This window comes from Pleurodeles waltl, chromosome 3_1 (assembly GCF_031143425.1).
Source record: "Pleurodeles waltl isolate 20211129_DDA chromosome 3_1, aPleWal1.hap1.20221129, whole genome shotgun sequence".
Classification (NCBI taxonomy): domain Eukaryota; kingdom Metazoa; phylum Chordata; class Amphibia; order Caudata; family Salamandridae; genus Pleurodeles; species Pleurodeles waltl.
This window is the reverse complement of record NC_090440.1, coordinates 1,030,669,697-1,030,691,413: the sequence shown is the minus strand read 5'-3', so window position 1 is coordinate 1,030,691,413 and position 21,717 is coordinate 1,030,669,697. Positions and strand designations below refer to the sequence as shown.

General features: G+C 43.0%; 1 protein-coding gene across 1 annotated transcript in view; it reads left to right on the top strand.

Annotated features, from left to right (window-relative positions):
* Positions 1-21,368, top strand: part of OSBPL11 (oxysterol binding protein like 11) — a 242,558-nt gene extending 221,190 nt beyond the window's left edge. The window contains exons 11-13 of the mRNA XM_069224292.1: positions 3,143-3,325; positions 10,933-11,086; positions 19,569-21,368. Of these exons, the coding sequence (XP_069080393.1) occupies positions 3,143-3,325; positions 10,933-11,086; positions 19,569-19,649 (418 nt within the window). The 3' untranslated portion in view covers positions 19,650-21,368. The remainder of the gene's footprint in view (positions 1-3,142; positions 3,326-10,932; positions 11,087-19,568) is intronic.
* Positions 21,369-21,717: the final 349 nt, after the last annotated feature.

Genomic DNA, 21,717 nt, shown 5'->3' with positions numbered 1-21,717 from the left:
TTTTAAAAATGTTTACAACATACTGAGTTTAGGAATAGTGGTTATTTGTACAACTCTTGTGATGTAATTTTGTGACTCTGACTGAAATAATGTATGTGTGTACAGCTTTCGAAAGATTCTCTTAAGTTTAAACGTCATGTAAGAGTTTGGGATGTATGTTTATATTCATTGTATCTGTATTGTGCACACTGCAAAACAATTGTTTCTAGTCACTGAGCAATTAAATCTGTACACAGAATGAATGTAGTTACATTTCTATTACTACTGGGTTTATCAGTTTTGCTTACAATGAGGGTGTCTACTGTCAGCACGGCAAAGGTGCTATCACGAATGTGCACCCTTTGGACAGTGGTTACAGTGGTTTGGCCCTGTCTGTGCAGACCCATACCAGGGCCTTCGTTGCATGTCCTGTAATCTAGTGTTTTTGAGATCTTTTCCAAAAAGGAGGAGCCTTGGCCACATTTATACTTAGAATTACCGCTGTGAGATCTCCCATTTGAACTACACACCATGCGATGAAGTCATTCATAACTTTTGTAGTCTGCTCTCACACATTGTGGGATCGTTTCGTACTTTCTGTAGAAAATGATTAACTGTGATATTTTACGTTTTTTCAATGATTGCACACCCAACTAATTAAGCTACACGTAAAGCATTCTTGTGGTTCAGTGGTAGATAAGCTAGAATTATTTAAGTGATATGAACTCAAAATCACAACACCTTTGTAGAGCCTCTATTTTGGTCTGTTAATTTCGCTGTACAGCATATATCTGCAACATCAGAGACAAGCAGGGACATGGACTACACACACCACGTTCTTCCTTAAACACGTGCATTATAGTTACTCTTGTACTTAAAGAGTTTTTTTGGAGAACAGTAAATTCATTTGTCACTTTTGTAGCTCGGAAGTTGTTAATGCTGAAAGATGTTACTAGAAATCAGATATCTGAGGTGTCGTCCGTGTGGTAGTTGCGCACTTAAAGGCAGGACTCCACCCAGAGTTCCCTACCTTGGTTTGCTTAATAAATGTGATACTCAACGTTTGGAGGTTCACGTTTTATACATGTATTCATGTATTTAGAATCATTTTGCCATTTCAGTGAAAATATATGTGGCCCACCGTTATTAAGAGCAAGTTTTGAATAAATGCATTTTTACTTATTTAGTACTTCAGTGTGGAGATCAAATTTAAAGTCACTAACAGTACTGTTTATCTGACATGAGAAAACACTACTTATTACTGTGGTGCATGGATATAACCTCTTATATTATGGCTCTAATTAACCACCTTTGTTTACGGGTCAAAACAACATAAATCATATATGTATACGTCCATCGAATAATCGGTTATTTATTACCCCTTTCTGCTCCTTAATTGCAGTGGTGGGTGAACCATTCATGCCCACTAATTTCAAGTTGTAGTTAAGTGGAAATGAACGATTCATCCACCACATTGGTTGAGAAAATCCTTCTGGTGATGTCACTGTTTCACTTTGATCGGTACTTGGGTAGTATAACTCCACCTTTGAGCACCGATCTGAGTCAAAGAGTTGTTGCTGGAAAAGGGCCCATGCCTCCTTTCTAGCAGTACCTCTCCTTAGTGGATCCCTTGTTGGGGATTGCCTCAGGGCCATGATTAATAAGGTGTGATTCCCCCACTAGACATCAAGGAATTAGTTTTGGGAGAAACCATGTGCTTGGGCCACAGCAACCCACGACACTTAAAATAAAAAATAAAACAGTCTTTCTGAAGAATGGGTCCAGGAGCCGTTCTGCCTCCTGGAGACAGTTTAGGGGTTTATCCCCATATATCACTCCTGGGGGACAAAAAGCTCATTAGAGCCCAGGAAAAATGAATAGTAAAAAAAATAAAAAGATTGGGGGCAGCCCGTCTAATCATTGAGCCATGCACTCAACCTATAAAGGTCCCAGCAGGCTTTCTCCACCTCCTCTTGTCCCCAGAAGGCAGATTGTTAATTAGCCATCAGTCTTTTCCCACCCAGGGAGACAAGGCAGCAAGCCCACTAGACACCAGGAAACATGGTCCCAAAAATTGTGGGGGTGGGCAGAGGGTGGCCTGTCCAGGCATCAGGTAGTGCCCCACACCAGGATGGCCCTCCTCTCTAGGAGGGGACAAACAGTCCTCTGGATGCCCGAGATATTACATTTTTAAAAACTAATTGAGGTGGGGTGCAGCCCGTTATGACATCAGGCTGCTTCCCACCTCTGAAGCTCTGAGTTTTTCTGCCTCCTGAGGCCTAGAGTATCTCCATCCACACTGCAAGTGAGAAGAAATTTGGATTCTTTTGGGTGTACTATTTATCACATGGGGAGATGGAGAGGGAGTAAATTGCGAATTCCTCTCACTTGCATGAAAAATGGCAGTAGTATTCAGTCTCTGGATATGCCAGCTATGCGGAAACTCTAGAAATCCTGAGCCTTTATGCAAGCAGATATGCCGGCGAATCCAGCATGGTGCATTTTATGTGGATCCCGCATAATTTTCTTAGACAGAATAACCTGCAAACATCAAACTTTATCTAAAACCATGCATTTTCCTTACATTCATATGAGAAAAAGTTCCGGAATCTGCAAGAATTCTTAAAATTCCTACCACCTGTGTTCCCAACAATTAAATAATAATATGAGTAACCCCAAATTTGCTTATTTAGATTAAGGTGCATGTTTTCATCAGCGTGGATTAGTTTAGACTTTAGCACATGAAGGTGTCGGTCCACTCAATTAGATGTTCTGATAAAGCAATGTTCCTTAAACAATGTATTTACTGAAATCAAGTGACTTTTTTTTTTTAACCATGATGTAGCATTTGCTTGCTGACAAGAAAGAACCTTGATGTCTAAACAAAAATTGCATTGCTAGGTCATAAAGTGACATTAGGCAGTGGTTACTGGAACAAAAAGTATGTATCTCTACGGAAGTAATGTAACTGATCGGTAATGTTCTCAGTGAGATAAACATTGTACCCTCTTTTGCTAGCATTATTCAGAAAAAAACTTGCTTGTTGCATGTATAGCAGACTACTTTAGTATTTATTTAAAGCATGATCTATAATTGATAACTTTTGTGCATTACCTTGCAGGAATTTTATATGTGGTTTTATTTGTTTTTGCCTAATATTTAGAGTTACAGCAGAAGTGAAGCATAATGCTTCCAACACAGTCTGCTGCAGAATTCAAGGAGAATGGAACAGCATCCTGGAATTCACTTACAGCAATGGAGAAACAAAATGCATAGATCTGACTAAACTGCCTGTTACAAGAAAGAGAGTCCGACCTATTGAACAGCAGGGACCCTTCGAGTCCAGGCAAGTAAAGGCAATCAAAACTAAAGTACACAATTGCACTTATTTTAAGCCTTTTTAGGAAGTTCCCCTCTAATTTGACCAGCACAATGTTTTTGGAAAGGTATTAGGTCTAACATTAAAAAAAACATAGTACTGGAGGATCTATCATAAGACTGAAATCAGATTTTCAACTTGGTGATAGCATGGAGCATTTCCATTCATGTTTTCACAAACCTCCCACACCTCTTTCCAGAAATAAGGAAGTTTAGTTCCACATGGCCGAAAAGTTTATTTTCTACTAAAAGCAGATGGTGATATCTCATTTCTTATGATGCCTTTGCCCCCGTCGGTAAATGTCTTCAATAGGATCGAAATGGTGAATCAATAATCGAAACAGAGGCTGTCAGCATAGCACAGTGTCTATACTTTTGTCCCAAGCAATGTTGTGGTTAAGGTTGAATCAGTCAGGAGTATGAACAAACACACAGATGTATTTTGGATGTATGTATTGCTTAAGAATTAGACATTGATGGCCGCCCTCTGAGACCGTTGTTTGGCCTGGAACTTTGTCTCACTGATAGACATGGTACCATAGACTGGAAATATACGGTATTGTGTGTATGTCTTTCTTTTTCATTTGAAAAGAAATGAGTGGGAGGTGGAAACTACTTGGTCTTAATACGACATAGACAAGGGCAGACGAGTGGGGCACAGCTGGTAAGCTTCATCCTAATTATCAGTTAACAACCATATTTTCAGGGGCAACAGGCACTTTTCTAGTTGGGGAAGGATGGGTAGTTGGGAACCCATCATGCAGGATAGCAGGGAGGGGGGAAATTGGTATTTGTATCTAATGTTAGTGAGCAGTGGCAGCAGCGGAATGGTGGAGACAGGTGGGACAGCCTCAACCAACTATTTACTTATGCCGAGACCCAGCACACAGGGTAACACCCTAACAACACCCCCCCTCCCCGGGCCCGACTAAAGATCATGTCTTGGAATGTGAGCGGACTCGGGGACAAAATCAAGCTGGTAATCCAGTACCTCAAGTGACATAATCCAGATATTGTACTCCCGCAAGAGACACATCTCCTTGGGAACTCTTGCAAAGCAATGACCAGAGGGGGCTGCACGATGACTGCACACGCAGAGTACACTACAATCAATCAATCAATCATTAAACTTGTAAAGCGCACTACATACCCGCAAGGGTCTCAAGGTGCTGGGTAAAAAAAAAGGGGGTGGGGGTGGGGTGGTGCTACTGCTCGAAGAGCCAGGTCTTGAGGTGTCTTCTGAAGGCGAGCAGGTCTTGGATCTTTCTTAGGTCGGGAGGGAGGGTGTTCCAGGTCTTGGCGGTGAGGTAGGAAAAAGATCTGCCGCCGGAGGATTTTCGTTGGTTGCGGGGGACGGAGGCGAGGGGGAGTTTGGAAGAGCGGAGCTGTCGGGTGGGGGTGTAGAAGCTGAGTCTGTTGTTCAGGTAGGCTGGTCCGGTGTTGTGGAGTGCTTTGTGTGCGTGGGTGAGGAGCTTGAAGGTGATCCTCTTGTCGACAGGGAGCCAGTGCAGGTCGCTCAGGTGGGGGGTGATGTGGCTGCGGCGGGGTATGTTGAGGATAAGTCGGGCGGAGGCCTTTTGGAGGCACTGCAGGTGCTTGGACGGGATGCCTGCTTAGAGTAGGCTGCCGTAGTCCAGCCTGCTGCTGACAAGGGCCTGTGTTACTGTTTTTCTTTTTTCGGTTGGGATCCATTTGTAGATCCTGCGAAGCATGCAGAGAGTGTTGTAGCAGGAGGAGGAGATGGCGTTGACCTGTTTTGACATGGAGAGGGAAGAGTCGAGGATGAAGCCAAGGTTGCATGCGTGGTCAGTTGGTGTCGGTGGGGTCCCCAGTGAGGCTGGCCACCACGAGCCGTCCCATGCGGAGGGGGTGGGCCCATGGATGAGGACCTCCGTCTTGTTGAGTTCAGTTTTAGTCAGCTGCTTCTCATCCAGTTGGAGACGGCCTTCATGCCCTCGTGGAGGTTGGTTTTGGCGGTGTGTGGGTCCTTGGTGAGGGAGATGATGAGTTGGGTGTCGTCGGCGTAGGAGATGATGTTGAGGTTGTGTTGGCGGGCCACATGTGCGAGGGGGGCCATGTAGATATTGAACAGCGTCGGGCTGAGGGATGAACCCTGGGGTACGCCGCAGATGATGTTGGTGGCTTCGGATTGGTGGGGGGGAGGCGGACTCTCTGGGTTCTGCCGGAGAGGAAGGATGTGGTCCAGTCGAGGGCTTTTTCTTGGATCGCTGCTTCGTGGAGCCGGATTTTCAGTGTGTGGTGGCAGACTGTGTCGAAGGCGGGTGACAGGTCTAGGAGGATGAGGGCTGATGTTTCTCCATTGTCGAGCTGGCTTCTGATGTCGTCTGTGGCGGCGAGGAGGGCGGTCTCGGTGCTGTGGTTCCGTCTGAATCCGTACTGGGAGGGGTCGAGGATGTTGTTGTCTTCGAGGTAGCGGGTCAGTTGTGTGTTGACGATTTTCTCAATGACCTTCGCCGGGAATGGGGACAGGGAGATGGGCCGGAAATGCTTGAGGTCCTTGGGGTCCGCCTTCGGTTTCTTGAGAAGGGCGTTGATTTCAGTGTGTTTACAGCTTTCTGGGAATCTTGCTGTTTCGAATGAGATGTTGATGACCTTCCGTAGGTGGGGTGCGCGATGGCTGTGTCTGTTTTGTTGTATATGTGGTGTGGGCACGGGTCTGACGGTGATCCTGAGTGGATGGAATTCATGGACTTGCGTGTCTCATCGTCGTTGATGCTGGTCCATGAGGTCAGGCGGTTGGTGCGGGTGGAGGAGGAGATTGGCGTAGTTGGGGTGTTGAAGCTGTCTTGGATGTCAGCGATCTTTCGGTGGAAAGCGGTGGCTAGTGCGTCGCACAGTTCTTGGGAGGGTGGGATGTCGTTGACGATGGTGCTGGGGTTGGAGAGTTCCTTCACGATGTTGAAGAGTTCTTTACTGTTGTGGGCGTTGTTTTCCAGGCGGGTTTTGAAGGAGGATCTCTTAGCTAGCCTGAGGAGCTGGTGATGTCTGCATGTGGCGTCCTTGAGTGCTGTATGGCTGTCGGGTGTGCATTCGTGGAGCCATTTCTTCTTGAGGTTGCGGCAGTTGAGCTTGGAGGTCGTTGGTGAACCAGGTGGCTTTCTTGCTGGTTTGGTTGTTGGTGGGCTTTTTGAGTGGTGCGAGGCGGTTGGCGCAGTCGTTGATCCATAGCCTGAGGTTGTGGGCGGCGATGTCAGGGTCGGTAGGCAGTTTCTGGGCTAGGGCGTTGGTCAGCTGATGTTCGGTGACTTTGCCCCAGCATCGACGGGGTGGTCGCTCGGTGTGGTGGTGTTCGGTTTGTTTCTTGAAGGTGAAGTGGATGCAGTGGTGGTCGGTCCAGTAAAGTTCGGTGGTGCGGTTGAAGGTGATGTGGTCGCTTGTTGAGAAGATGGGGATAGAGTGTGACCGGCGGCGTGGGTGGGTGCGTTGACAAGTTGTCTGAGGCCGAGGTTGGCAAGGTTGTCAATCAGAGTGGTGGAGTTGACGTCGTTATTGTTTTCGAGGTGGAAGTTTAGGTCCCCAAGGAGGATGTAATCCGTGAAGGCGAGTGCGTGGGTGCTGGCGAGACTCCAGAAGCTTGGGAATCCTTAAAAATTCAGTCCTATCCATTCACCACAAAACCTGGACCGACCCCCAAGGGAACTATGAAGCCCAGTCTGGCACGTGGGGGGGCATTCCCATTAACTTACTTTTGATTTATATCCCACCTCGCCACCAATGTCTCACACTTCCAGGGTTGGGAGACCTGTTATTTCAACTACCTGATGGAATACTAATTATAGAAGGGGATTTCAAAACCACTCTCTCTGCGGATGTGGATCGCCTTTCCCAGGCCCGCCTTGCTCACTGGGACCCCACATTGGTCACCTTTGTCACAGAACTGAGCCTAGCAGACATATGGCGCCTTCGCCATCTGTGGGAGAGCCAATGCACACTTTTGTCCGGGGTACATCATGGTCTATCCAGACTGGACTACATAATCACACAAGCCGCCAACATGATTCACTTGGCAGACATGCGTCATTTAGCTAGGGGAATATCTGATCACTCCCCGGTATGAACGGAGCTCTGGGGACAGCCCTCTGGCTCTACAGGACCCCGGCCCATAAGCGCTTGGTACCTCACCGACAAGTCTCTCATGCTAGAACTACAAAAAGCCATGACCTTCTACTTTGAGATAAATGAAGGATTAGTTCACTCACAATTAATGTTATGAGAAGCATACAACACTGTGATCAGGGGACAGGCCTTGTCTCATTGAGGGGAGGGGGGAGATAACAATGTCAAAAATAACTTCTTGCCCTCAAGACAGACATGATGGCCCTGGAGTGACTGAAGCAGGGGGACATGAACGCAGAATGAACACATGCCCTTAGACTTAAACAAAAGGTATTTAGCTGAAGAAAGGACGAAAATGTGCCACTTAATGGCCCAAGGATGTCCTTATGACATCAGTAATAAAACAGGACAAAATACTGACTTTGCTGGAAAAAGGTGACCAAAAAAGGGGCTGGGTACTGCAGATCAATAACAAAAAGGGAGATACCCTATTGGACCCAGTGGGCATAGCTGAATCCTTCGCTGACTATAATGAGAACCTCTTTTCCACCAAAACATGTTGCACTATATCTGACATTGAGGATTAACTGATATCAACCTCCCCAACTTGTAAAGGAACATAAACAACTCTTACAAGCAGATATTCAGCCACATGAAATCAGTCAAGTGTTACGCACCCTCAACTCCGGCAAGGCAATAGGCCCCAATGGTCTACCCGTTGAGCTATACAAGCACCTAATCAGCCATTTATTGAGGATGCGGACTGAGGCACGAGCCACAGGCTGCCTCCTGGAAGGCCAGAGACGGGCAACAATAGTGGTACTCCATAAAGCGGGAAAACCCCAAGACCAATGTAGTTCCTACCGACCCATCTCCCTCCTTAACGTGGAGGTAAATCTCCTGGCCAATCGATTGCAGCTTTAATACATCCAGATCAATCCTGCTTCATGCCGAACAGGAGTACAAAAATGAACCTCCAAAGGTTGTATGAAGTTATGGCGGGATCCCAAGACAAGAGGATTTCCACCCTGGTGATGGCATGGCCTTTGACACGCTAGAGCGGAACTCTATGTATGGGGGGTTGGAACGAATGGAGTTGGGACCCAATTTTATGGGATAATTACGTCTATTATACACAGACCCCATAGCCCATGATAAGGTAAACGGAACAACCTCTCGTAGCTTTCTCCTTCACAGTGGAGGGTGGCAAGAATGCTCTCTATCCCCATTGATCTTTGCATCTTTGCTTTGGCCTTGGAACCCTTAGCAGCTTGGGTCAGGCAGGACCCACTGGTACGAGGCATACATCGGGGGGGAACATTGAGAAGATAGTATTTCCTTATACGCTGATGATATCCTGTTCTTTGTCATTGATCTTACCCCCCACCCCCACCCCCCCCATTCCGATTAATCGGATGACACAGATCCTACAGATTTTTTGGCAACACTCAGCATTTACCATTAACTGGGATAAGTCCCGCATACATCTGACTACGGGTCCTATGCTCGCTTTGCCTGAGAGTCTCCACATGACCATTTCCAGGGGGAGCTTCAAATACTTGGAGATTCATGTCACATCGGATCCCCATCTCTTCTACTAATACAATTTGATTCCTATACTAGATCGCTTCGAAGCAGATGTACAACACTGGAGGTGTTTGCTGCTGTCCCTCCTGGGTAGAGCGCACTTTTCAAGATGATGACACTACCATGGATGCTATGTGCCCTCCAAAATACTCCATATCGGATACTAGATTACTTTTTCCGCAAGACAAACTCTTTTAATAGTTCACTCCTATGGAACAGGAGCCTGCCTCATATTGCTCTCCAAACTCACACGGAGGGTCTATGATGGAGGGATCGGCATCTCTTATATCAAGAAATACTATTGGGCCACACAACTCACGATGGTCAACGACTGCTTTTTTTTGCTGCATGGGACGATTCATTGTTCCGATTGGAGTGACTCTCGTTTGGGAAAGCAGGTTACCAAGGAGTACTTTACAGCTCATCTATTGCTACTACGCCCCTAACTCCTACCCTCACCTTGGCACAGGTGTGGAGGGCAGGGAGGGCTTATTTGGGATGGATGGGAAAATCAATTGAAAGGCCCCCCCTTTTGGTCTAGTGACATTTGAGGGAGATGGGGAAACTGCAAGGGTTCCCGAAATGGAGCCTCATTGGCATATATACTCTGGGAGATGTTTGGAAAAGGCACTCAATGCTTAGCCTGACCGAACTGGAAGGCCAATACGATCTTGCCCCCAAGGAAGCTTTCAAATATATCCAACTTTGCCATGAGCTGCTTTTCCATTTCCCCAGACATACTGTTGTCAAGGACTCATCCCTCTTAGAAGACCAGATTCTTACAGAGCCCTTACCACAAAAGACAATTTCACTTATATACAAAAAACGTATTAATGACACACTAACCACCCTAAGGTCCAAGTGGGAGACTGGCGTTGAGGGCTTTTATGAGGTGGAGTGGGAGAAAACCACAGGGGCCTTTTAAGGAGGTGGCGATCAACGCAGGGTTCCGCCTCATCCACCTACTTGTCCTTCACCGTTTATATTATTCCTACACCACTATACAAGCTATGGGCCGGAGTTCAACAGACCTGTGTCTTACTGTGGGGAAAGTGGCACATTCTTCCATACACTATGTGCCTGTCAGGTGATTACAGCCCTACTAGTTGGCGGTACAACACTTGATGTGAAAGGTCTTGGGAGTGAGCATACTAGATTCGGCCAAAACGTGCCTCCTGCATGTTGGGGGGGAGGGGGGGGACGTTTGACCCACCCCCATAACATAATAAAGTGTTGGCATCTCTGGGTTTAATAGTAGCAAAAAGAAACATTGCGCGTCTTTGGGGGAGCGTGAGAGACACCTGCTGTGACAGGCTGGGCACATGAAATGGACTGGTGCATGCTGTCTGAAAACTCGATATATTTGGGTAGGGGGTGTCCCACAAAATGGGGAAAAATGTGCTTTCTTCGGCGCTCACACCGAGGGATGGAGGAAGAATCCATTGGGGATCCCCAGGGCTCATAACAGGGACGCCTCCAGGATTCGGCTGAGAGATTGCCTTGTCTGTAAATCCAAACTGTGTGTTTCCTTTTATCCTGATCGCCATATGTGATCAGCTTGTGGCTGCAGTGACACCTTGGGGAACCATAATAATGCTACATTGTCTTTTTGCTCTGTTATATGTTCATAAAATCAATAAAACGATTTATGGAAAAAAATATTTTGACATTGTCCCTTCTGACGTGAGCCTCCTTTACTTTTTCACAAGAACAGAAATTTAGATTTTATTGTCATTATTCAACATCAGACAAATGCACTAAAACTGACGCTATCTAAAAAGGTAGGGCATTTGTAAAACAAATCCATCTTTTCTCCAAAGCAAATACCACTCAGTTGCTTCGGAATTTTATTTCGTGATTTTTATGTAGCATACATTGCAAAATGCTAAAACCCCATGACTTACCTTTTAGGCGATTGTGGAAGCTTGTAACCGAGGCTTTGGGGGAAGGTGACATTGACAAAGCGACAGAGCACAAACGATCGCTCGAGGAGCGCCAGCGAACTGAAGAGAGACATCGGACTGAAACAGAAACCTCTTGGCACACTAACTACTTTTCTAAAGAAGTAAGTCTCCACTTAGCTTGATGTTCTGGAACATTCATCCGTTTTAAGAGTTTTCTAATATGAGGTGTTTTGGATTTGATTTATATGTTTCGATTAGCTTACAGTAGATTCACTTATTTAAAAATCCTAGTTCTTTTTCCTTTAACGTAATTGTGTGCGCTTCATTAAACGTTTTTTGATTTTCTTTTATTCTGTAGAGTGTAATCTAACTTTGAGCATTTGACTTTCTACTAAAATTCTCAAATAAAATAAAATTGGAGAGGAGAGTACGTACATTGCTATATAGCCACACGTCTCAAAACCAATGATCCCTCTAATTTTTTTCCACTGTGTGCGGCAGTGTGCGGTCTCTGTGCGCTGCAGCCAAGGATACGTACGCCAAGAAATTGACCATTCACGCGTGCGCAGCGCATAACTAGCTAAGATCTTTGGCATTAGCCTCTCCATACCACTAAAGCAAAAAAGGGATATCATTGCTCCATGCAATAGGGCATCAAGGCAGTTTTGTGACCTGGTTGCACACTTCAAGGACATGACCTGTTAGGGGAGCATGTATATATTGCTCTAAAAGGCTTATTTAGGCTTAGAAAGTGATAACGCATATAAACTACCACAAAGTATAGGAATGGTGGAACATTTGATAACAGCACATTTTTTACTGTTCTAAAGCATTTCCTAGCTCATTAGCCATTGATTTTCAAGACCAATATCACTTGCCCGCTTGTATGCTAAAGCACGTCAAATGATGTTTAAAACACTCCCCGCGGCATTTAAACGCTGTTTTCATTGACTTCAATCCAGATTCAAATATGAGCATTATCTGCCTTAGGGGAGCACGTATATCGCTCTAAAAGGCTTATTTAGGCTTAGAAAGGGATAACGCATATAAACTACCACAAAGTATAGGAATGGTGGAACATTTGATAACAGCACAACGTGCGCGCTTGCCAAAGGGGCCTGCGCGATGGGGGAAGGAAAGGTGCGCCCGCGCCTTACACGGAACATTGCTCAAAACTGTTAAAAGAGAAATTTCATGAACAAAACCTCACCCTCTGCCTAGTTAAACACCCACTCTTTTCTAATCACCACACCCCTCCAAAGAGTACTTTATTTCATTTTCCAGAGTTCTGCTTTTAAAAGTGATGAGCACAGGGTCATCGCAGCTTTTCTAATCTGACAGGTAGATTCTCAGATAATATGCTTAATTTAGTCAATGATGTTTGAGGTGGATAAGGTTATCAATGTCTTCTTTCGACTCCAGCCCACATACTTGAGACAGCAGAACGCAGATCCTTGCATCCAGGTATTTGGCTTGGGGGCAGCATTGGTCAGGTGGACGGGCCGTGTTCCCTGGCGATCTGCAAGCTGCCACAATGTTGCTGGGCCATTACTCACCAAAAATGCTTCTTTCCCTTGCCACTAACATCAAAGCTGACGGAAGCAGGGGTGGGGCTAGACTGCCTGAATCAGCCAAATAATTCTCAGTACAACATCTTTCCTCTGTGCACAGAGCAAAGATGGAAACTAGAGACCAACATTTGTGACAGGGATCTGGTCAGACTACCAGTGTCAAGGAAAGTACAGTAATTGTAGTAAGTGCCTCAGATTGAAACAGGCAGTGGTGGATGCTTTGAGTGGAGAAGTGACAATGGTCTCAGTTCATGCAGTGGGTTAACGAAAGCAACATCACTACCCCGGTGAAAAAATATGTTTCATTGCCTGGAACACGGAGCTGAGTGATGAACTTATGCCAGGAGGACACTTGTGACACATTGGCAAGGCCAACTTGATCCGCTGAGTTCCTTCCACTCAAATCATGTGGGTACTGAATTGCTCTTGCAGGCTCTGACTGTGAGTGCTGTGAACGTGAAAGCCTACTAAAAATCAGGGAGTAGGAAAGTCACAGAAGCAATTGCCTGGAGGGGCCTGAGATCCAACATTGAAATTCCTCAGAGCAGTACCTTCTCCCAGTGAGAACTTTTTTTTTTTTTTTGAGACTCCAAAAGTGTGTAGAGGGACAGACTGGTGAGGAGGGGTGCACTGAGGGTTTGCTGAGAAGAGAGGTGACCTTTCTAGCCTCAATCACAAAAATGCTTGAGAGGTTTGGCAAAGTGGACAAGGCAGATGGTAGTCTTTGAATGTAGAGTAGAGAATATTGAATGAACATTGACAGATCTTGTAAAAGAGGAAATGTGTATTGACCACAATATAACAAAAGCGGAAACTGCACTAAGACAGCCGGAGGTCATTATGAGGCAGAAAAAAGTAGCAAACTGCACGCTACCAGTAGTGGCACGCCTACAGTAGAAAGTGGAACACCTAGAGAATGCAAGACATGCTTGGCACCTACTGGTCCTGGGGTGGCCGGTGCAAGCTGAAACTCTGAGGCTTTATAGAGATCTTTCTACAAGAAGAGGTGAACCCAGAGCTGCGGGAGACGACTCTGCTTGTGGAGAGAGGGGCAACACTACCCACGAGGGGTGGTAAGGTCAATGGTTGTAATTTGAAAAAAGGGCATGAGACAGGCAGTGTGAGCACAGCAGTTAATACCGTTTTTTTTTTCGGAAGGGGAAGGATCTTATTCTCTCCTGCCCTCTGTAAAATATAATAAAATATTCACATGTCCAACATGATCGTCATATCACCAAAGGTGAATAGTAAGCCAATCTATACTACACATCAGCTATAAACAAAGTAAAGAATCGCAGGTGGAAGGATCTTAATCTCCCCTGGGTTTAGTTCAGAGTCCTTTAATAGGCAGAAAAGACTTCTCGAAGGAGGGAATTTCTGAAAGGGTGCAGGGCTCTGACCTCTTTTTAACTCCTCTGTACAAGAATTAGAATCAAATTAAATCATCCATTAAATTTAGCTCAAGTTATTAGCATGCACCCATTTCCTATCATATGATTTTGATACTGTCCACATTCTAGTAGCTTACTCACTCAGCATCTCAAAACTCTTAATTGTTTGAAAGAAGAAATTTAGGACATCCTGTCACAACATGTTGAAGACAATTTTGTGGGTCTTTCCCCCGCCCCTCTGTCCATGTATCATTCAGCACATAACAAAGTGAAAGAGCAAAATGAGAAAAACATTTTTAACCCCCTTGAGACATGAATTAATTATTCCTGTATTAAGTTAATTGCCCTTAATTGTTTCCAAAATCTGATTTACAAGCTCAAAGTAGAAACAATACAAATATTATTTCACAAACTCCCAGGGTGTGCACTGCCTTGAAGAGTAAAATTGATGAAAGAAATCTTGTTTGTTTCCGTACACAAAAAAATCCAATCTCCCCAAAACATTTTTTGTATTTTAAGAGAACCTTTAAAAATGAATATATATGATAATTCATAAGTGAGCTGATGCCCTGAACAAACAACTACAAAGCCTAGTCCTTCCCTTAGGGAAAATAAGTTGGAGATATTCCAGTAAGGAAAGACAACTGTTTCTTTGAAAACAAAATTCTATTGGGCATTATTAACTAGTAACAATAACATTCCCTTCTTTTTTGTTTCCTCTTACAACTTTCCCTTCTGTTGTTGGGCTTACCCCCCCCCTCCCTCACACCTACCCATGGATCCCTGCCCCACTGGTGGATGGGTCTTAACCTTTCCCTTTTTATTTTGGGTATGTTGTAGTGCATCTAGAAGAAGACAGATGATATCCCCCATAGTGACCTCTCTGCACCTGCACTGTATTGTCCAAATCATACATTGTATTGAAAATCAAATTTTACATTCACGTTTTGCAGTGCGATAGGACCCTACATAGCTGAGCAAACTACATGAATACTTAAATAGACCCTTGCCAGTTAATTTTAATTAAAGCTTCCACCACACTTATAGCAAGTATTGATAGAGCCCCCAGTTCTGCCCCCATTTAATGCATGTCTTGGTGGCCGTTTGCAGTTTCCCAGGCTAAATCTGGCTAGACCAAGAATACTTATCTTCTTCTCTCTAACTGCCTAAGGATCCGTTCCTTTAATAAATAGTCTTAAAAGTAGGCAATGATGGTCCCTGTCCTGTCTTCAGCTTTGCGTGGCATAGGCAGGCTCCGTGGTGCTCTTATGATGCATAGGTTATTTTAATTTGTTGGGTCCAGCACATACAGTAGATTATCTTTCAATAGCTGGCTAATCAATGAGGACATATTTATGTCCACTCTCACATCCTTCTGACCATTGATAATTTGCAGATTAGAGTGCTGTGATCTGTCCTCTAAGTAGTGACATTTCTGGCTTAACCCCTCCATTAATTTAGATTTTCCACTATTGTTTCTTCAACTGTTGTTTCTGCTACTGTTAGTCAACCTGTTTTCTTCCAGAATTCAACCAGGTTGGTCAGGCGCTTAACCACCCTTCACTTATTCATGGGAGCTATATCCTTTTAGTTACTTGTTGATCATTTTAAGCAAAGATTGAGTGGAGTTTAGTTGTCTCTGATGAGCTAGAGTTTTGGGACTATCTTAATGATTCAGTCTCTTTTCGGACAGGTTAAGTTTGGGTGCACTTATCTCTGGGGATTTCCATTTATGGCAGTCTGGTTCAGGAGACTCTTGGGATATTGTAGTTTGTTCATAATGGTTAGCGAAGGCTGTGTTTGAGGATATAGCTTTCTCTTGGTTTAAGGCAAAAGTTCTATATTGTAGCTGAACTTCTCTTTCCACAGATGCATACATTATTCATTTAGTTATGCTTGTAGAATATGACTCTTGCTGCTTCACTTTAACTAGAAATATTGTGTCTCTATCCAGTCCCTTTACGTACTTCTCTTAATGACATGGCCGTTTTTTCAAGCTAATACCTTTCTCAGGAAGCCGAGGCAGAGGGACACTGCGCCCATGTCTTGTACACATAGTGGTGCTTTCTTCAGAAGAAGTCCTTCTTTGGCCCCCTTTATGTTTTCCTGTTGTTAAGATTGATTTATGGAGGGACTTTGGCAGGAAGATATGATCCAGTACTGTCTGCTTGCTTTCCTTGCTCTTCTACTTGCAGGTTTCCCTTGTGTAGCTTCTCAGCCTGATGGGTTCGTAAAGATTTAGACTGAATTAGGGTTGACAGTGCTGAAGGGATCTCTTGAACACCAGAGAAGAAAATTCCTTAATATTTATTAACTGCATTGTTTCTGAGAGTCTCAAAGTCAATGTTTGATGTGCTGTTGGTAATGCTGATTGCGAATGCAAATTCTGGAGGATATTGCCATTGTTTTAGATGTTCTGTTAGTCACATCTCTCACCAACTGGGTTGATGTTGTTTTTGCAGTGGATTGAGCTTTTTTGGCTAATGGCTTATCAGAAGAATCCCTTACAGGATTTCTGTCTATTGTATTTTTCATCAAACCCTTATTTTTGTTTTATTCCATTTTTATTATCAATATTACCCGAAGTAGCCACGACAGAAGAAGAGAAAGATGTGCTTGAAATTAGGATTCATTTCTGATAAGTTTTTACTAGCTTCCCCCGCCCAAGGGCTAAGTGCAGTTTTCTCATGGCAACCTCTTTCTAATGCACCGGATTGTTTGATCAAATCTATGGAGGCCAAGACTTTTAACTTCTGCCCCTTCTACCCTGAACACCTCACAGAAGGATCTTTTCTCTTTTGGGCCCGTAGCATTTTGAATCAGTACATACACAGCTTCTCTAAGTTTTCTGCATTTTAATTGCCTATGACCAGCAAATTACATTTAATTTCCTCCGCCCCGCCTTCCCCCACCAGTTGTTCAGAGACAGTCAAAAATGGGGACTACAGCCCAGTTACCCCATCCTTCCACCCTCTTGTACTAGTAATATAAAAACAAACGTTCCGACACTCACCACTGGTGACTCACCACAGTCAACCAGCTTAGGCGCCTTCAGCATACCTCTCTGTGACAAGTCCTGTAGCAGTGCAAGAGTGCCACTGGAGGACCCTGAAAAATAGTTGATAGACTCTCGACAGACAGACCGGTGGAGCACAAGGGCGCAGACAGTCTGTGAAAACAGCATATCAGATCGGCAGAAGCCACACAGGTAATTTGAAAAGTTTGTATTCCTTGAAAGGGTGGTGAGGGGTCGGGGGGGAGGGATAATCAGACAGTGAGATCTAAATGGAAGCTAGAAGCAGAGAACTAAGGATGGACTGCAAGTACTGAGGTCATGAACTGTTCAGCAAACTTGTTTGGGTTGGGTCATCCACAGGGTCCTGGGGGAAGCTCAGAGGGGCTAATGCTGTAGAGTCTGATTGCATCAATGGGCATCATAGCTTAAGCAGTGAGCTGCCTACCAGTCTTGCTCTTGTCTGCCACATTCCTACAGTTGAAATAGTTTAAAGGCGAATGGAAAGCAAACCTAGTATTTGCCACCCCCATTTGTAAAGCTGTACATACAGAACAAACACACAACAAATATAAAACCAACTGAATTGTTAAATAAAACAGAAAAGAATACATAGCTAAAAAAAAAATTCCTGTAGCACAGTCCAGGAAAACCATCTGTAGGCAGAGAGCGACAACAATCGTCTACATAATTACATGTGACTGCATTGTTTAACTCATCCAAAATGTCAGTATTTTTTTTTTGGCTTAGTAGACAAATCAGCCTGCCATATTCCCTAAAATTCAGACTTAATTTTATTAAATGGATTTTGGCTGGCTGGCAGAACTCCAGGTTTCTTTTTTGTGGTGAGTGTGTGCAGCGGAAGCAGCGTTTTGTTTTTCTTCCTTTAAAAATAAAAAATAAAACATTCCTGTCATGTCTGGTTGCTTAACACTCAGCTGCCCATGGATCGTTGTTGGAAGCATTGGCAGATAACGTGGGGATCCATATACAGCCTACAACCACAAATGGAGTATTACAAGTGGAGGAACTGAATAATGGGGATGATATTTATGATCTTATAGATAACTCAAGCTTCGTCACTCAGTACATAATGGTGAATAACATTCCCGTTATTCATAGTTACCCTTCTATATTTTTATACTTGTTGCTCACAGCAATGTTTGAGAGGCTTATCTAGACATTATTGATGCCAGTGACAACATTCTTTTTACAGGCCCAATCTCTGAATGAATTGGGATTGCCTCCTAGATCCAGCAACTAGTCGTCTGATACTGTCCCCAGAGTGCATGCGTTAGTCCAGTAAAACAGTGCAGATGTGCTTTAAAGAGTATATACTAACATAGCAGATCCTTTAAAAAATACTGTTTACATAAAGATGGCAGCATTGTGCTTAAGAATGAATGTGAAAACCAAGACCGGGAGATTTCTACCAGATTATCTTGTATGGACCATATAACCCATATAGTCCCAGTTAAAGAGGATGAAGTTGTTTTTTTGCAGACTAGGAAGTAAATAATGTGTTATCTAGCTGGCATGAATTATAAAAAATAAGGATTAAACTCATTCAGACATGAGTGATTTAACTGTATCCTGCACTTTTAAATATTTTATCTTTACTGTAGTCAAGTGATGGAGTTACTTAACAAGAGAATGTGCCTGCCCTTTGTTTAATGCCAACTCATTATACTTGGTATTGAAATATTAATTTGGTTCTTCTAATCTGCCTAAATTAATTCTCACATTTTTATGTAACATTGATCCATGTTTTACTTTTTATTTATTCTTGCTAAATGGTTTGAATTGGTATCTAAGACTAATACAAAACACACCCAAACCCTGTTAAAAAGAACTTTTATTAGAGAATTGAGTCAAAGGGTGTGAAACTGCTCATAAAGATTGCACAAACAACTTAACATTTCTAAAACAATTCTGTCCCCAGCTGAAAGAATACACTTGTTTAACAAAAGGTGTTTTCAGTCTCCCTAATATCATTTTTGTTTCTAGCTTTTGAGGTCATGGAGATGACCTCATCGTTAAGGTGAGCCACAAGCACACCCTCAGTGCAACCATGTTTGCTGGCCTATATGTCCTCCATCGTTCTTAGCAATATTAGCTTAGATGTCGGATGCCACCTCATGAAGACCGATGACAAGGGGGGCTGGGTGGGAGAGGAAAGGACGTTGCTGGGAATTGATTTGACAGGAGGGTTGTTATTGTACCTCAGGTCCTTTGAAAGAAGGTGTTTGTTGGTTGGATTGTTATTTTTAATGTTTGACGCCCCCTCCCCTTTTAACGTCTTTGCCACTGATATAATAATAAATGTATGACAAACTGGAATATCCTCTCTGAGATTCCATATACACTTTCAAACATATGTTCATCATGCTATGATTTTTAACGTCTTCTGGACTGGAACGCGCAGTGACTTAACTCTTTGACATAGTTATTTGAATAGAAGCAGCTAGTCTGCAGATAGCAACTCTTGACATTTGTGGATTCCAATTTTAAGTTGGTTGTTCTAGAATTTCAAATTAAGTAAAAAACGTTTCCACTTACAGTTAGATACAATTGTTGATTTATTTGTAATCACAGATATTTTGAGGTGTTTTAAAGCTTTTGTTTATAAATAAGTAAATAATAATTAGTCCATATGTTTTTATTTCAGGGTGATGGCTGGGTATATAATAAACCACTATGGAAGTGTTCAGAAGACGTCTCCAAACTTGCAGTTCAAGGTGCAAGTTAAAAACTGGATAAGAGTTTGCTAAGACATTAGTTTACTTTAATGAACTGTAACCGTTTCAAACTCTCTTAAAATGCAGTAAACCTATCTTGCAACTATGTCTTTTATTATGATGAAGGCACAAATCCCAACGAGCTAGAAACAAGTTGGGCTCTTGAACATTGAAAAGCAAACCTTTAAGGACATGGTTTTAGTTGTGAACTTTGCATCATCCAGAAAGGTTTACTCTAAAGGTTCTTGCCCGATGGTCACAAAGAATATGCAGATGACAATGTGCTTCTTCAGATGGCTGCCTGTTGATAAGGCACTGAAGCGAGTGCAGTCTTGGGATCTTGGTTAGCATTTCGTACTTTTATTCCACAAGGTGACCAATTTATTGCAAAATCAACCAGGACGAGAGAAGACAAGGCTATCATTTTACTTCTCATTCCAAGTAGTGAACCTTTCTAGTAATATCCAGAGGAGTCTGCAATCCGCAATCGTGCCTGGAAATCAGTGTTGTTTAGCATCAAATGGACTGTGATAAATAAAGACAATTTTTCTTCTAATTAAAATTGTGTGCATGCATTCAAGGACAGTGTGATCTTTTGTAGATGCTGCCTGTTTTTATTTCCCTTTAAAAAAAAAATCAAAACAGTGTTGAATATGTATCCATTCGGAGCCCCTTACCCCCACTTCTGAGATATTTTAATATACACAAAGAAGGGACTTGAATTTAAAGACAATTGTTTCAAAAAGGCTAATATTGCAAACCTTATACAAATTGTATTCCTTGTTGAATATGTTTAAAGGGAATTCCTCATGAGTGTAATGATTCTATTTTCTTGAAACCTTCAAGGAAAAATAATTAAGGTATTCTTAATTTGGCTGATTGATCACCTGAGAAAACACGTGACCACTGTCTCTTGTTGTCCCTCGGGCAGATATATTATATTTTGCTTATTTCATATTTTTGTGGTCTGAAATAGAAACAAAATTGGCTATTGACGTGAAGTAAAAATGTATACATTTTCAGGACGTGCTCCATGTCTCCGTTCAGCATATGTTTGCATACTGACCTGTTTGGGTGTGTTAAATTCACGTTCGTTGACCAGTTTTGATCATGGCTCTTCCTGACCGTTTTTCCATTTTGTGTCAATATAAACTACCACAGTTATTAGTCACAACTTACAATTGTATATGAGAAAAAGTGAAAAACCCTTATTTTTTGTTAAAGACTTTTATTGAAATTCAATATTTCTGTAATTAATATCATACTATTTTCTGCTTTTTTCTCTTTTATGTTACTTCCATTTTCGAAGAGTGGTGCCTTATTATGTGGACATAGTCTTCCATTTGGTGTGCATTAAAACACCTACGTGTAACACAGAAACAGATAAGCCTTGTCACAGCCTTTGTACTTTTGAAACATGAGTTCTCCATCGTCATCAAACTCTACAGGAGCACTCTTCTGAGATGTGGGTGTTCGATGGGGATTGTGGGCGGTGGTGATGCTGGGGAAGAGCTATCCATTATGACTCAATGCATGATGTTTAAAAATCTAAATTATTTTAAAACAAAAAGTGAACATACAATTAGTGTTTGTTTTTTTGCACAACTACTTGGTTGCTGGTTCCCTTGTAGTTGTTGCCGTGAAATGCACTGAGCGACCTGAAGATCTAAATGTGAGAACAAGTCTGCGTGGGGAAAATGAAAAAATAAAACCACAACATGACAAATGTGTGAATTGTTTGTGTATTATTTTACCATAATCAATTCCATTTGAACACCAGTGCTACAATGTAAACAATTCCAAAAGCAGAACAAGCATTTCCTTTTCTAGAGGACCATAATTTTATTATTTGTGACTACTTTCTTTCAGCCAGTTGTAATTGGACCAGACCTTCTCTCTGAGGCCTGTAGGAATCAAGTAATACTTTATTCAAGTATTGCTGGTGTCTTTGGAATTACAGCCCCCAGGTATTAATGAGAGCTTACTAAATTGCTATGTGCTGCCACTTTGGGCTTTGACTTTTAGTGGATAGCTTGATCAAACCGTAAAGAGCTCTCAAAGGTTTGTGCTGGGGGATGG